The sequence below is a fragment of the Adiantum capillus-veneris genome, chromosome 9 (genome assembly GCF_014529385.1).
Source record: "Adiantum capillus-veneris isolate H3 chromosome 9, ASM1452938v2, whole genome shotgun sequence".
In the NCBI taxonomy this organism is placed as follows: Eukaryota; Viridiplantae; Streptophyta; class Polypodiopsida; order Polypodiales; family Pteridaceae; genus Adiantum; species Adiantum capillus-veneris.
Genome location: NC_140939.1, coordinates 26630476 through 26645857, shown reverse-complemented (window position 1 = coordinate 26645857; position 15382 = coordinate 26630476). Strand labels below are relative to the sequence as shown.

The following is a 15382-nucleotide window of genomic DNA, read 5'->3' as shown; positions in this document are numbered from 1 at the left end:
GGCCAACTTTCGGTGGTGTGCACTACAGCCCTGCGCGCTTAACGAGAGAGAAAGTCACTACACGCAAACAGAGGGAGAGGCGGCCGAAGGCCGTCGACTTTAATATATGAAGGGAGAACTCTCATATTTTTACCAAGCTACAACACATTGGCACTATATAAAAGCCTCATTCACTTTGGTGTCTACCAAGGCTGCACTAGGTATTATGTGAGAATCCAACATTTAATCTCTCATGCATTACACATGTTCTTGAATGCACAAAAGGCTCTCTTCCCACTTTCCAAGCATTCCTTTGATATTAAGCTTTGGAAATTAGTCATGTATTCACTCCATTTGATCGCGTGACTGTATTATTCATGGGCTTTTTTGCTGATATTAGCCGACTTTTCCCAAAAGTAACATGTACGAGGTTGGCATGTTAGTCTCCACCCATCCTTCTCCTCTATATACTACTCTCACATTTTTATTGCATAATTAGTTTCAAGAGGTATTGGATAATGCAAACCCTTCTTTATCTTAACAACTGCGGTAACGTTGTTCACAATTATTGTGAAGAGGTTTCGGATTGATCGAATCTATCTTCATCTCAACAACTACGACATTAGAGCACCAAGCTCTTATGTGTGGCAACAAGAAGAGACGACCAAGGTCTCATAGGTGGGGAATGGTGAGCATGTGGAATCGTGGATACATCAAGAAAGAGAAGAAAGAGAGAGGAATCTTGAAGAAACCTTGATTGGAGGTTTCCTTCGTGTGTTTAAAGTTTTAACTTTGGAACAACCTTGATTGAAGGTTTGGAAATTGGGAAGTCGAACGAAAGGCAACTTGAGCTGATTTCCTAGGCTTCCAATTTCCAAATGGACTATTTTTCACCGAGGCTGACATGGGTTTCACACGTGTGGGTATTGGGAGTGCATTGAAAGCTTTCAGAGCTCAGAGTTCTGTGCTTGGATTCGTCTTTTACTGAGCCTTGCAGGCAAAGTAACGCCAATTTTCTTGGCGGAGAACTAGAGAGAGAATGTGTACTTCTAAGCTATCCAGAGAGTAGAAAGCGAGTTAAAACTTGAGAGAGAGAGAGAGAGAGAGAGATCCCCCGGGGGCGGGGGGAGAGGGGGAGGGGGCGGGAGAGAGAGAGATCCCCCGGGGGCGGGGGGAGAGGGGGAGGGGGCGGGATGAAACCCAAGCCTGGGGCACACACATAGATACTGGTATAGAGAGAGAGAGAGAGAGAGGGGCTGAAAATTTGAAATGCACGAGAGAGAATTCTTTTTGCCGGCACTGGACAGCGTTGTAAATATTTTGATTTGATATCGATTCCATTCGTTCCATGAAAAAATTGCTTTTTGCGCATCATACCATCATCCCATGAACAGATTCGGTACACATGCTAGTCTGCTAGCCTCCGTGTGGGTCTCTTCCCAACTGCTGTTCATTGAATTTGTTCTCATTGCTCAACAGATTCTAATTTCTCTCCCTTCATCAACAGTCGCAAAACACTCACACACTCCGCACTCAACTTCAGAACTTCTTTGTAGAGTTTGTAGTCCTTTAGCTCTCCCTCCCCCCCTCTCTCTCTCTCTCTCTCTCTCTCTCTCTCACTCACACACACACACACACACACACAGACACGCACGCACTCGAATTATGTTATGTTTCCGCTCTCAACAATTTGCTGTAAGCTGATGGAGATGCCGATCCTTCAGACCTCTGGTGTAAGTCATCGTACTCTCAATCTTTCATTTCAACAGAAAAATGTCCAGAATTTTGTGTTGGGTAAATCTGCAAGTTTTTCTGAGTTTCGTTGACCCTTTATATTGCAAGAGTTTTTGTGAATGAAGTCTGCTGTGAGATTAAGGTGTCAATGTGTTCTTTAGGCAGCAGCAATCATTACCTTTACGATACTTCTTGATGCAGCGATTCTACAAAACCTTGCGGTTTCAAGCAATTAATGGGGCTGCAGTGCAATGTGTAGCGTCAATAAAGTACTTTGCATTTGTCTTATGAAGACAAGGCTATGGGCTGCAGCACCTCCAAACCTGTGATAGAGACAACAGATGATGTGTTGAGGAACTGCAAGGTCCGCCGGTCTCACATTAGAGAGGCGATCAAGTACAGAAAGGAATTTGCAGTCGCACATGCAGCATACGTCCATAGCCTCAAAGATGTGGGTTTTGCTTTTAAATGCTTTGCAGGCGGGGAATTTTCAGATATAGATGCATCATCTCTGCCTTCGAGTACCCCTGTCCTTGCATTGCCGCCCCCTTCCTCGCCCTCTTTAGCAGATTTATCCCCACCTCGCCAGAGTGGTTTGAATGCGCCCACACTCTCCCCTCCCCACTCTCTCTCAAGAGAGAACAGAGATGTGCCTTCAAAGTTGCCCCCTGAAATATCCATCAGTCCACCCCTTTCTCCAATGCGGCTACCCACCAGTGACAATCATTCCATTCCTTTACGGCTTACCAGCAATCAATCATCCTCACCCCTCGACAGCCCCTCTGCCTCGCCTCACAATGCGAGACCATTGGTCAAGACGGCTGTTATACCACTGAGAGCTCACGCTTTGCATAGTAGTGTGGTGCCGCGGCGTGCGCAGTCTTTCAATCACATGGTATCTCCTGATAGGGGTAGTGATTTTTCACCACCCTACTACTCTCCTTCAAGAGATGACCTTGATGATGCTCTAGTTGCATATAGCCCTCCACCTCCTTCTTCCCTTATTACTGATACCACATGGTTCAGCTTTGAAAACTTCATGCCACCATCTATCCCTCGTCATCTTCAGGAGCAGAGACGGAAGAGGCGGGTGAGCGACTCTGAGCAAGAAGACTTACGAGGAGCCAGAAATGTTGAAGAAGTTGAAGAAGAGATTCCTGAATTGGAAGAACCAGATCATAGAGACGAGGGGTTTGTTCATGATGCCAGGGACACGGAACCCACCAATGATAAGGATATCTCACCTACTGATGACAGTGATGCAACACCCGCCTCTGAGAAGGATGAATTATTGAAGGATACGCCGCCAGAGGAAGTTGAAAAGAGAGTTGTCTCGGATGAAACAGTCGATAACTCTGAATCAAGAATCAATCAAGATGAAGCTGTTGGTGATAATGTACCAAGTTTGCCAAACGAACCAGTTTCTTTGCAGCCCCTTGGTGGAAGTGGAGCACCAAAGAAAACGACAGGTCCAGCTGTTCTTCTCAAGGAAAAGACTCTGGCCGAGGCTATGCAATACATCGATGAATTTTGTGTCAGAGCATATCACTGTGGGCGGGATGTGTCCAGCATGTTGGAAACTCAAATGCATTACCAACCAAAAGCAAACGGCATGAAAGGTAAGATTTTCCTACAATTTTTGAAACGAGTGATGCTTTTTGGTTTTGAAATTAAACATAAGCTCGACAGATTCTTTGAAGGCATTCAACTCAGTAACTTCTCATTGGTCAAGGAAGACACCTTCTTTTGTGATGGGAGATTCTGATGAGGGTGATGATGTTTTGGAATGTGGTATGGCGGGTAGCCATGCCTCAACACTGGAACGTTTATATGCTTGGGAGAGAAAGCTTCATCACGAAGTCAAGGTGGATACAGGCTTTTTATTGCGCTTTATTTTTTTGGATTGTGTCATAAATTGTTGTCGGTTTTTTCGAAAAGGTCTTATTTTCTGGATCGTTTGTATGCTGTCCAACAAGCATTGATCTCAATGCTGAAATGAATCATGATGGTACCTAATCCCATAAGCACTAAAACATGTGCTTGAATGTGCCTCGTGGCTTTTTCGAAACAAACTCTTTCCCCTGGATTTCTTCTTGTCTTTTCTGATTGCAGGGTGAACTTCTTGTTGTAGCATGATGTCTCAGCCTTAGTAGGGCAAGAGTTGGGTAGCCTTTGTGTTTGTCCCTTTTCCACTTTTAGGTGCTTGTCTGATACAAGCTGGTGACGTATGGGATGAAGTTGGATAGCCTTCCAATTTACACATTTTAATTGTCTTAGCTTGTATGAGTTTGTGATTTATGGAATGTGAGCTGTGGAGTTTTACTCATTATTGCCAATATCATAGTAACAAGAAACAGCATTTGGGGTCTTTGAATGGAAACACTGTTTCTTGACCATTTTGAAACAATTTTCCTGATCAAGGCAAAAAAATTTGTGCCTCCCTTTTCATACAAAAACACATTTCGTTTCGCTGGGCATGCGTATTTTTTGGAATTTGTGTCTCTATGCTTGCACCTTGTGTGCATGTACCCAAAGTGCTCTGGGTCAACTTCTTGTGGCTTTTCAAGGCATTTGTGTGGCTTTTGCACATTTCGTAAGGCTCTTCGTCTGCATCATGTGTTTGTATCGGGGTAAGTTTTGTAGTGCATTATCTTTGAAATTCATTTAGAATAGAACATCATTTGCTAACCATTTTGGTCTCGGTTGTTTTTTTTGGTTCTGTTTCTGCCATTTTCCTTTCAAATGGTCACTTTGATTGCCTTTTACAATTGTTGATAGTGATGGGGAATGGCTGAAACAGCCCCTTGGAATGGGGAAACTCCATTTTGACCTAATTTCGACCTTTGGGATGCTAGAGAAGGTTTGGGTAGCTCGAGCTCCCACAAGGTTTCCATACAATAACAGGCATCCATTCTTACCTGCTGCTCTTGTTATCAGATGGCCATAGGAGAGCAACATTTGGTGATTACAACCTGAACGCTTTGGTGGTTACAACCTGAATGCGATGAAACGCAAAATTCGAAGTGGAGTGTATGAGGCATCCAACGGTGCTCCAGCCTCACCCATCACCACACCCTGTTAGATTTATGACATCTCTCTGGATTTGTCATGACGGTTCCAATTTCTGCCAGGGACAGGCGTTAGGGAGTGGGGGACTGTTTTGTGGCTGTGCCCGGCCAGTGCGAGGTTGTTTTCTCATGTCGGGACATGCCTAGCCATGTTTGGCCTCGGGTTTCAGCTTTGTTCGATGGCCAGCAGTCTCCTGCAGGTTGAGAATATTTTTCCCAGCCTTGCCATATTTTTTCCCATGGCCCTACTGGGCCACTAGTGCTTACCTCCCCCCTCCCCTTTTCATCGTAGCTGGTGGACAGCTGCCCGACCCACTCTCTTGGGGTATATAGGAGAGGGCAGGGGCACTAGGGGAGGTGAGTGTGCATAGGCCCTAGGGTCATCTTGCACCCCAAGGGGGGCACGGGCGGTGAGCAGATCAGCCTAACGTTTTTGCTACAAATCAGCCCCAACATTTTCCCTAGCATTTTTTTGTCACGTGCATATCTAACCCTATGTGCATGTGGACAAGCTGTAACCCCTCTTCTAGGGTTTAGGTCAGCCTAGGAAGTTTCTGGCCACCCTTGTGAGCCTGTACATATGATGTGCATGTCCAGGCACTTAATGTAGTTGCATACCCTCTGATTGCACAGCCCATTAGCACCTAGCATGAGCATGTAGCATCAAGCATAAGCACTCCCGGCATATGAACCACCTGTTAGCGGCATGTGAACCACCTCTTATAAATCACTTAAATTATAAGTTGTAAAGTGTGAGCTTTGTCCTAAGGTGTGAGTCAAGGAGGAGAGTGGATTTATCCCACATACTGTGGAGCAAGGCTGTAGAGCTACTTAAAGCTCATTTCTTGAATCAATAAACAACAACTCATTTTGCACTACATGCTTGTCTATGGTGAGCTTGTGCTAAGCTAAGTCAATACTCAAGATTGTGTTTATGAGTCCAAGCTAATCCTATCTTGGAACCTAATTCACTTGAGTGTTTAGCTTGCTTACACACACTCACACACTTGCACCATGTTTCTCTTTCATCCACCATAGCTAGCACGATCCAAATCCTAACATTTGGTATCAGAGCTTTGGTGTGCTAGCTAGGATTTTCATTATGCATTAGTGTGTGTTAATCATTAGCATCTCCATTAGATTGATTTGCACTTCATTATCACTGCCCATTAACATTCTTCATGATTAGTTGCATCTCACTAATTAGGCCTTAATCTAGTTATGTGTGGGCATGTCCTTGGCACACCCAAGAGGCCACTACCCTCCATGGCTAGATAGGTTTGATTAGGGAGAAGATTAGCATCCAATTTTTTGCGTTCCTAAGCCACTTTTGTGTCAATTTTCTAGTGGTTTGTACCTTCAATTAATCTTTCCGATCTTGCACTTATCAAGCTTCAATCATCCCATCTTGAAGCCTTCCTTGCAAGCTTCGCATAGAGCTTTCAAGCTCTACAATCTGAGCTCAGAAGCATCTCAAACTCCCATCTTCAAGATTGCCTATATTTAGGTGTGTGTGTGAGTTTGTGTCGGAGAAGCCCTGCAGAACCGAACTTAAGCTATTTTATTTTTGGCTTATTACCCATGTGGAGCCCAATGGGCCCTTTGGCTTAGCTCGAGCACTCCATTTAGTGTCTCCTTGAAGGTCGTGGGTTCAACGAGGGGACGCAAGGCCGGCAGACTTCAAGTTAGCGGTGAACTCCACTTCAGTTTACTGGCGGGTCCGCCACTGACCGGCTGTCTCCCTTTCGCGTGTGCCCGTCCGGCGGCATTTGAATCAGCTGCGATCGACTGCGCGCCCTCGCCGTCCGGCCAACGGACCTCAACCTTGTGGCGCTCAATCCTTTTCTAAGGCGATTTCGGGTCCGTCCCTACGGGGCCCCCCTTCCCACGGCGCTGCCTTGCCTTGCCCACTGGCCCTAAGCACCGGGTCCCGCGCTGATTGTCGGCCTCAAAGCTCCAAGGCAAGGCTTTTTAAGCCCTTGCTCCCACCCTATGCACCGGCTCCAAGGCAAACCTCCAAGAGCTTTCAAAGCCTCAAAGGCATCAAAGAGCCCGACCGAAGGCTGCGAAGCATCTCAAAGATATCCAAGCAATCCAAGAAGACATTCCTTGTGAAGAGTGACTTCACTCTGTGAAGAGGAGCTTCACAAAGATTTCAAGTTCATTCATTAAGATTAAAAATAAAAGTCATTAAGTATTTCGAACCCACATCTCTTGTATCTACCACTTGCAAACGGGGTTTAGACACTGCCAATGTAATTGTGCACTTGGTAAGACCGCCCTTTAAATTTTGCATGTCAAGCTTAGCCTCAAAAAGGCTCTCGTATGCACGGGATCTCATGGACCTAGACAAATAAGTAATGACTACAAAGCACATGACCGAGTCCAAAATTGCAAATCCAGCAAACTGAGTGACTCCAATGGAAAAAGAAAAGGCATTGATCAACCAAGGGAGAATGACCAGAGAAAGATTGGCAGCATTAACATACGCATCATTAGGTCTTTTACATCAGTATTTTTGCATTGTGTTCGTTTTTTCAATAAAGCTTGATTGTACCTCAAAAAGGGGGACAGAAGTACTCATTCGAGGGGAGGATACGAATTCAGACCATGAAGCAGTTGAAAGCAACAGTAGAAGCAACGAAGGCAAGAGACCTGACAGAGGATCAGGTCACATAGTAGAAGACAAAAATGACGAAGATGAAGGTAGCGTTTGGGAAGACCCATTTTGAAGATGCAGACTCTCGACTTGTAGGGGAGGACTTTTTCCTGTGTGGATACCAGCTTATCATCCTGTGTGGACATCACCATCCTTTGTGGATCTTTCTTGTGTGGATTTTACCATCCTGTGTGGATATCACCATCCTTTGTGGACTTTACTTTCCTGTGTGGATATCACCATCCTGTGTGGATTTTGTTAGCTTGTGTGGATCATGCATCTTCAGTATCTTGTTTTAGTCCAAACCTCAAGGGGAGGATTGTAAAGTGTGAGCTTTGTCCTAAGGTGTGAGTCAAGGAGAGGAGAGTAGATTTATCCCACATACTGTGGAGCAAGGCTGTAGAGCTACTTAAAGCTCATTTCTTGAATCAATAAACAACTCATTTTGCACTACATGCTTGTCTATGGTGAGCTTGTGCTAAGCTAAGTCAATCCTCAAGATTGTGTTTATGAGTCCAAGCTAATCCTATCTTGGAACCTAATTCACTTGAGTGATAAGCTTGCTTACACACACACACACACACTTGCACCATGTTTCTCTTTCATCCACCATAGCTAGCACGATCCAAATCCTAACATAAGTGACGTCGGGGAATTTTAAGAGATCGTGGGCTGATTTATCTACTGCTCGACCCAGTTGAAAAACACCTATATATGCAGCCTATGGGCGCTTGAGATGAGGTAGAGAAGAAGTACCGGTACCTCAGCACAAGGAGCAACAGTTGCTAGCGTTTCCCCTTCAGTCCACCAGCGTTTTTCCATCAGCATGGTCAGAGTTTCCATTAGCATTCCCAGCGTTTTGGCATCAGCAAAGCAGCAGATCAGCCCCAGATTCAGCCTTGCGTTTTACCATCAAGTACCCACCAGTTTCAGCCGTCAATAGCTTCAGCGTTTTCAATTCTCAACGCACAACATCATTAGTACCTCAGATTCCAAGCAACATCCTTAGCATTTGCATTTCCAGCTTTTAGCCTCACAGTACCATGCATCCTCTGCAAGCATCGTCAAGCATCTCAACATCTAGTACCATGGTACCACCATTTGTGCAATCTAAAGCAAATACCTCTTTAGCAATAGAGAGGGGGGCCTTGGAGGGTGATTCGGGACCCCATCAGGTGTCGATCTCTCTCTCTCTATCACTCACAGTACTTTCCTCATAGTTACTCTCTCTTGTTTTGGTCTATTGCACAAGTCTTATGAAGTAAAGGGGACTCTCTCTCCCCATCAATAAACGGAACCTTGGGCATGAACTAAGCACTCATCATGAGCATTCACCATCATTCACTTCCGCTGCACATTACATTGGCATCAGAGGTCTTTGGCAATGTTCGGTATCATCACTCAAGAAAAGAACCTAAAGAACCTCTCTTAGATTTTATCTCAAAGAATCTTCGTGTCCTGACCCCGGACTTATTAGCCACTCCCACCCTTAGTCCATCGAGCATCGGGCGTGCTCTTTCTTCATCGCTGTGTCTTAAGGGCAATTTAGCCATGAAGAACCACATAAATTTCTTCCTTTTGCTTGTTTGTGATCGCACGTAAACCAATACCACTTGGGCGTGTTGATCCCTAATCGGTGTTTTTGAAGAGTGGCAAGTAACCCAGGAAAGAAGGGCTTGTCCAGCCTCCTCTCGTTTCTCTTTCCACTCATTGAGAGCGGACCTTGCACTTAGCGGCAAGCCAATCGACATGACGTGGGAAAAAACAATCTTGGTGTGAGCGTAAGGCTGCCAAGGGGTGCACCCATTGGAGGGAGTTGAGCTTGGGTAAGAGAAAAGCCTTCTTAAACGTAGATTGCAAGAAGTACCAAGAACCCCAAGTACCCAAGTACCCAAGTACTCAGTGCATGGTCATCACTAGAAGCGGAATGGATACTTTGCGTGTCACAAACTGATGACGTGGCATGCCTAATAAGTGTCCCAACTTATAGGCACCTGTTGATAGGGCCCTGGGGACACTAGAACTAATCAAAGCGGCTAGCGGTTGGTTGTACGGGACCTCGCAAATCGTGTTGCAATGTTGACGTTGTTGGCCGTACGGATTTTCGCAAAATGCGTTGGCTGTGCTGACGTGGCAGGCATTATGGAATTCCGTAGAAAGCGCTAGCTGATTGGTGCTAGCTTTTGGAGCCAATTGCTTTTGAGTTTGGAAGCTTTTCATGTACTGCTTTTCTCATGGCCAAGGGCCTTTAAATAAGTCCCTTGGGCTCTCTCTGGCTCACAAGTGTTGACGAGCCGGTGAGCAGAGGAGACCCGCAGGCTACCGTACTTTGCTCAAGCATTAATACAAAAAGAAATACCGAAAGGGATGCCAGTCTTTAGGGCCAATCTCTTTGGGCACGGAATTACACTGGACTGTGTCGAGTCAATTGAAATGTGAATTAAGTGTGGAGTATTTCTCTCGTGTGTCGCACAAGATTCTCGACTTGGGGTGTCTAAGTTTGTTACAGTGGTATCAGAGCTCGGTCGATTTCTCTTCTACCAAGAAATCCGATCCCTTTTTCTGCGACACACATGGATTCCGACAAGAATCAAATGACTCCTCCTCCCACTTCGAGAATGGGAGGCACCACGGGAAATTTGAATCGATCAACAGATCAAGAATACGGGCCACCTCGGCCTATGGAATATCAACTAAATTTTATAGAGCCAACCAATATGATTTCTTGAGGACAAGGGCAAAAAGACCAAGGAATTTAAGGAGAGTGGACATACAGTAAAGTTTGAATGCTTTTTAGGGTTTTGAGATGCTCCCAAGGCTTTAGCCTTTATTCAGCAGTTTGACATAGCATTCTTTGGAGGGCACTACTCAGAGCACTCCAAAATAAGAAGGGTAGCATCATTCGTAAAAGGAAATACACGAACGTGGTGGTCCACTCTTCTTTTAAGGAAAGAAGCCCCTACCAAGTGGTTAAAATTCAAACGGCTCTTTATTTTCTCTTGGTTGACTCAGGAGTACAAACGAGATGTGATTACAGCTTGGAACCATCTTCGAATGATCAAGGCTGACACTTTGGATTCTTATTGTGAACGATTTTGGGATGCTTTTCTACTTGCGTCTTCTGTTAAGAAAATTACTTTCAAGTAGCAAATTGAGTGATTTTGTTGTGGACTTCCCAAAGAGATCCGAGATTATTGCCTCGAGCAAAAGTCCAAGTCCATACAACAGTTGATGGGACATGCTAAGCAAGGATTCCTATGCATTTAGGTAACCTGACTTACCCCATTGATCAAGTTTCGACACCAAGGACCCGACAGAATTCGACAAATGATAACAGAAGAAGAAGGAAGTTTCAAAAAAAGAAGGATGCACGACCCCGAATGATTGAGGAATAGAGATCAGACTACCTCAAGGAGGGGACGTGTTTTGATTGCGAAGAACAAGGACACATCTCTGCAAGGTGCCCCAAAAAAGCACAACGAGGACAGTCAGGAAGACTTGCCAGAGAGTTCTAGAGCAGTTGAAGAACGTGGCAGAAAAGAAAAGGTGAAAGCAAGATTGGTACTAGATTGTATGGGGATTGACCCAGATCATATGGCTGAAAGCACAGAACTTTGCCGCGCATGGGACAAAGTGCGAGATCAAGAAGCCCTCATCTTCTTTAACAGAAGAGCCAAGGTCAACTTCATTTCATTTGAATTGGCGGTTTGACTTGGAATTACGTCCGACAGAATGGAGCCACAGGCGAAGGCGGTTCTAGCGGCACTTGAACGGGATGTTGCTATTACATTGTCATTGGCAAACTTCGTTTGCATTGTTAGGGGTATTTAGGGCACGAGTACTTTTACATCATGCCTTTGGAAGGGTGTGACGTCCTCTTAGGACTCCCTTGGTACCACAAGAACAACACCGTGGTTGATTATCGGGCTAAGAAAGCTACTTTGACGAATGAGAAGGGCAAGAAAATTGTGACTGATGTACAATTGAAAGGCGAGTCCGTTATTGTATCGGTATCGGCCATTTCCAAATCAATGAAATCCAGTCTTTTCGTTTACTCGATCTACTTGAAAGAATTGAATGATGAACAATGAACCAATATGTTTGAATTGGATAAGGAACGATAAGATTTTTTGCACACACAGGCTAATTGCTTCAATGAAGGCCTACCAAATATGTTACCTCCACCTCATCCTGAGGACCATACAATTGATTTGATTCCTGGAAGTACACCACCAAACTGACCACCTTATCGAGTTAGCCGAGCCCAGAATGAAGAAATAATGAACCAAGTAAAAGAAGTTCTAGAGAAGAGTCTCTTCCAACCTAGCATGTCACCTTTTTGTTCCCCGGCTTTGCTAGTACTAAAGAAAGACGGATCTTGGAGAATGTGCATTGATTATAGAGCTCTCAATAAATCACCGTCAAGAATCGATTCCCTATCCCAAGGATCGATGATAATTTGACAAACTTCAAGAATCCTCTTGCTTCAGCAAAATTGATTTGAATAGTGGATATCATCAGATCCAAATTGCTTCGGGGAATGTCTACAAGATAGCTTTTTGGACAACTTTTGGTTTATACGAATATTGGGTGATGCCTTTTGGACTTAAAATGCTCCAGTAACATTTAATCGAATGATGGATAGGATTTTTTGAGAGCATCGATCTTTTGTGGGCACTTTCTTTGGAGACATTATGGTTTTCTCCAAGAATGAAGCAGAGCACAGATATCATCTGCTAGAGGTCTTTCAGACATTGTGGAAGCATGGATTGGTTATCAATGTCAAAAAGAGCGAGTTTTTCTTGCTGGAGATACATTTCTTGGGGCACATCGTCTCAATAGAAAGAGTGCAGATGGACCCGGTCAAAATTGAGACTATCCGCGATTGGCCTAACCTAAAGAATCTTCATAAAGTTCGAAGCTTTTTGGGCTTGTGCTTTTACTATTGGCGTTTCATTCAAAAGTTTGCAGAGATAGCTTCACCTATGCATTTACTGAATAAAAAATAACCCCAAGAACCCTAAGAACCCCAAGTACTCGAAGAACCCAAGAATCCTAAGTACCTCAAGTACCGAAGTACCCCAAGAACCCAAGTATATTCAGTGTATAATTATCACCAGAAGCGAAATGGATACTTTGCATGAAGGTGATGAGAGTGAAATTGGAGAAGAAGAAGTCGCTATGCCACAAATTGCTGACGTGTCAAGCCATTGAAGAACGGAGGCGACGTGCAGATCCTGGTCGAGGGGCCTAAACCCTAGAAGAAGCAAAAGCAGCACAAGAAGAAAAAGTGGAAGAAGCTCCGCCAACTTATGGGATCTCGTTCGATGGGGCCCAAGTGACATAAAGGCATTAAAGTAAAGCAATCACACACCCATACATCCACCGAGAGAAGATGACGTGACAGAGCTGTACGGAATTCCGCATTTTACGTGTACATGCTAACATGGCAGTGTACAGATTTACGTAATTTGCTTTGACAGGTGTTGACGTGGCCGGACTTTCGTAATTTGCCTTGGCAGCTTTTTACATTAGCTTTTGGGACCAATTGCTTTTGAGTTTCAAGCTTTTTATGTAACTGCTTTTCAAGGCCAAGGGCCTTTAAAAAAGTGCAGAGGGCTCAGTCTCTGGTACGCTTCGGTGAGAAGGTGCAAAGCGCGAGTACTGGCATTGTACTGAGTTCAAGTAATATAAAGAGATACCGAAAGGGGCGCCAAGGTTTGGGGCCAGTACTCTCTCGGGTGGAATTCTGCCACTCCGTATCGCGTGTGCTCTCTCTTTTCAATTTAGTTGTTATTGAAGTGCTAAAAGTCTGTTCAGTCTGTTCTTTTCTATTGGCACGTGGTGACCGTCTTGTGACACGCTACATCGGGAGGACTGTTTCCAAATCCTCCTTCGCCCCTGTCATGTGACACATCCAACCCTATGTGTCCGTGGACAAGCTACAGCATGATCAGGGTTCAATCAGTCCAGTCAGTCTAGATTAGAAGTGATCTGGCACTTTTTGTGAGTCTATTCGTAGACCGTGCATGCCCAGTCACTTAGTATAGATGCATATCCTCTGGTTGCACACAACATGATCATCAGTATTCCCATCAGAATCCATTAGAATTAGTTAGGGGATTTTTCTAGTGCATTTAGCCTATTTTCCCTATTTTTGACATTTTTCACTTATTATTTTTAAGTGACTTCCCAACAAAAGTAGGTAGGGCAATTTTGCTAAGTTTGTATATAAGCAAACCCAAGTTAGCAATAAATGGCAGAAGAGGCAGCAGGAGCTCCCCGCTCAACAGGCACCTTCTCAACAAGAACCATCAAGAACTCCTTGCCTTGGCGATTTCCCTCTCCCTTGCCTTGGCGTTTTCTCCAAGCCCTAGCGTTTCTGTTTCCAGCAGATTCCCACCGCAAGCATGCCTCACAGCCTCTAGCGTTTTGCATCCAGATACCATCGCCAGAAGAAGACGAGCCTTGCTAGTGTTTTTGGTTCCCAGCCTTGCTAGCGTTTTTGGATTTCAGCCCAGCTTTGCAAGGTTTTCATTACCATCAGATACTCAGCGTTTTTCAGCCTGAAAACAGCAGACCAGATCAGCGTTTTCAGCCTTCAGTGAAGTAGACAAGATCAGCGTTTTTCAGCCCTAAAACCTGCGTTTTTCGGCCACCCAAAACAGCCCCAGATTCAGCAGATTTTCAGCCATTAGAAGGTCGCAGATTCAGCCCTTAGGTCATCATCAACATCACCGTCGTCGTCACCAACATAGTCCCAAGTTGCATGAGATTCCATGCATCGTCATTGTACCACTTTGTGCAATCAATAAGTAGACCACTCTCGTCGACGAAAGTGGGGCCTTTGGAGGAGGGTTTTACAACGTCTCTGGTGTCGTATCTCTCTTCTCTCTCTATCTCTCAGTCTCATACACTTGCACGCACAATGTCCATTCACTTTGTTTGTGATCATAGCACTCTCTCATTAAGAACGGAAGGCTCTACCTTCCATAAGAACAAAAGGAACCTTGAGCATAGTTCGGAGCACTCATCTTGAGCAAAGCGCAAACATTCATTCCGCTGCACCTAACAGCCCCCATCCACACCATTGATTGCACCAAATTCTATGGAGGCTTTGGTAAAGTCTATGATGGAGACGATGCTACAACAAGAGGCTCAGGGCCGCCGTGGAAAGGGAACTCGAAGCTCAACGCATAGCGGCTAAAGAAAAGAGGGTAGTTATGGAGCTACATGCACGCGAAGCTCAACGCATAGTGGTTGAAGAAAAGAGGGTAGCTATGGAGCTAGAGCGTGAGGTGCGGCGAGACCAACGCATCCAAGAGTTGGTCTTGCAATTGCTATGCTTGAAGAGCGATCCACTCAAGGAGGCCGATGAGTCATCACGTAGACCGGGTAGATACGACGACTCCAACAATTCAGTCACTGAGAAGTTGACTTTCGATAAGTACGATGGTAAGATGGATACTTTTGTGATTTATTCTTGGTTACATCAATTTAATGCTTACTTTGCGACTAACAAGAAAAATAGTAACATTAAAGTTTTGATTGCTGCCATGTATTTGTCGGGTGATGCCATTCATTGGTATTAGGCCTCGCAAGAGACACAAAACGTTGAGCATCTTGATCGTGCCGCGGATGGCGAGCCATTGTCTTTCAATTGGGGCGATTCATTGTCTTTCACTTCCAAGACAAGCTCAAGGCTCGTTCTATACCATTGTAGTACCTTGATGGGTTGAAAGAGGATTGGAGAGGCCTTAAGAAAAATGGAACTCCCGTTATGTCTTTTTCTAACCGTGTTTTGCAGAATAGTGTGCAATTGCGTACGTCGGATGTAGATCGCAAGGAGGCTTTCCTCTTTGGTTTGGACGATTACATCAAATATGATGTGCGTGCAAGTCTTTAACCCTACTGACTACAATGCTGCCGTTAAGATAGCTCT

The 15382-nt window shown here is 44.8% G+C and overlaps 1 protein-coding gene across 2 annotated transcripts in view; it reads left to right on the top strand.

The window, feature by feature from the left end:
* The first annotated feature begins 1121 nt into the window (after positions 1-1121).
* Positions 1122-15382, top strand: part of LOC147450260 (uncharacterized) — a 55792-nt gene continuing 41531 nt past the window's right edge. Inside the window, exons 1-3 of one of the 2 annotated variants that reach the window (XM_086519536.1) lie at positions 1122-1712; positions 1915-3332; positions 3403-3578. In XM_086519536.1, coding sequence (XP_086375662.1) covers positions 2015-3332; positions 3403-3578 — 1494 coding nt within the window. In that variant the 5' untranslated portion in view covers positions 1122-1712; positions 1915-2014. Of the gene's footprint in view, positions 1713-1874; positions 3333-3402; positions 3579-15382 lie in introns of both variants that reach the window. The other variant, XM_086519537.1, reaches the window with a different exon arrangement.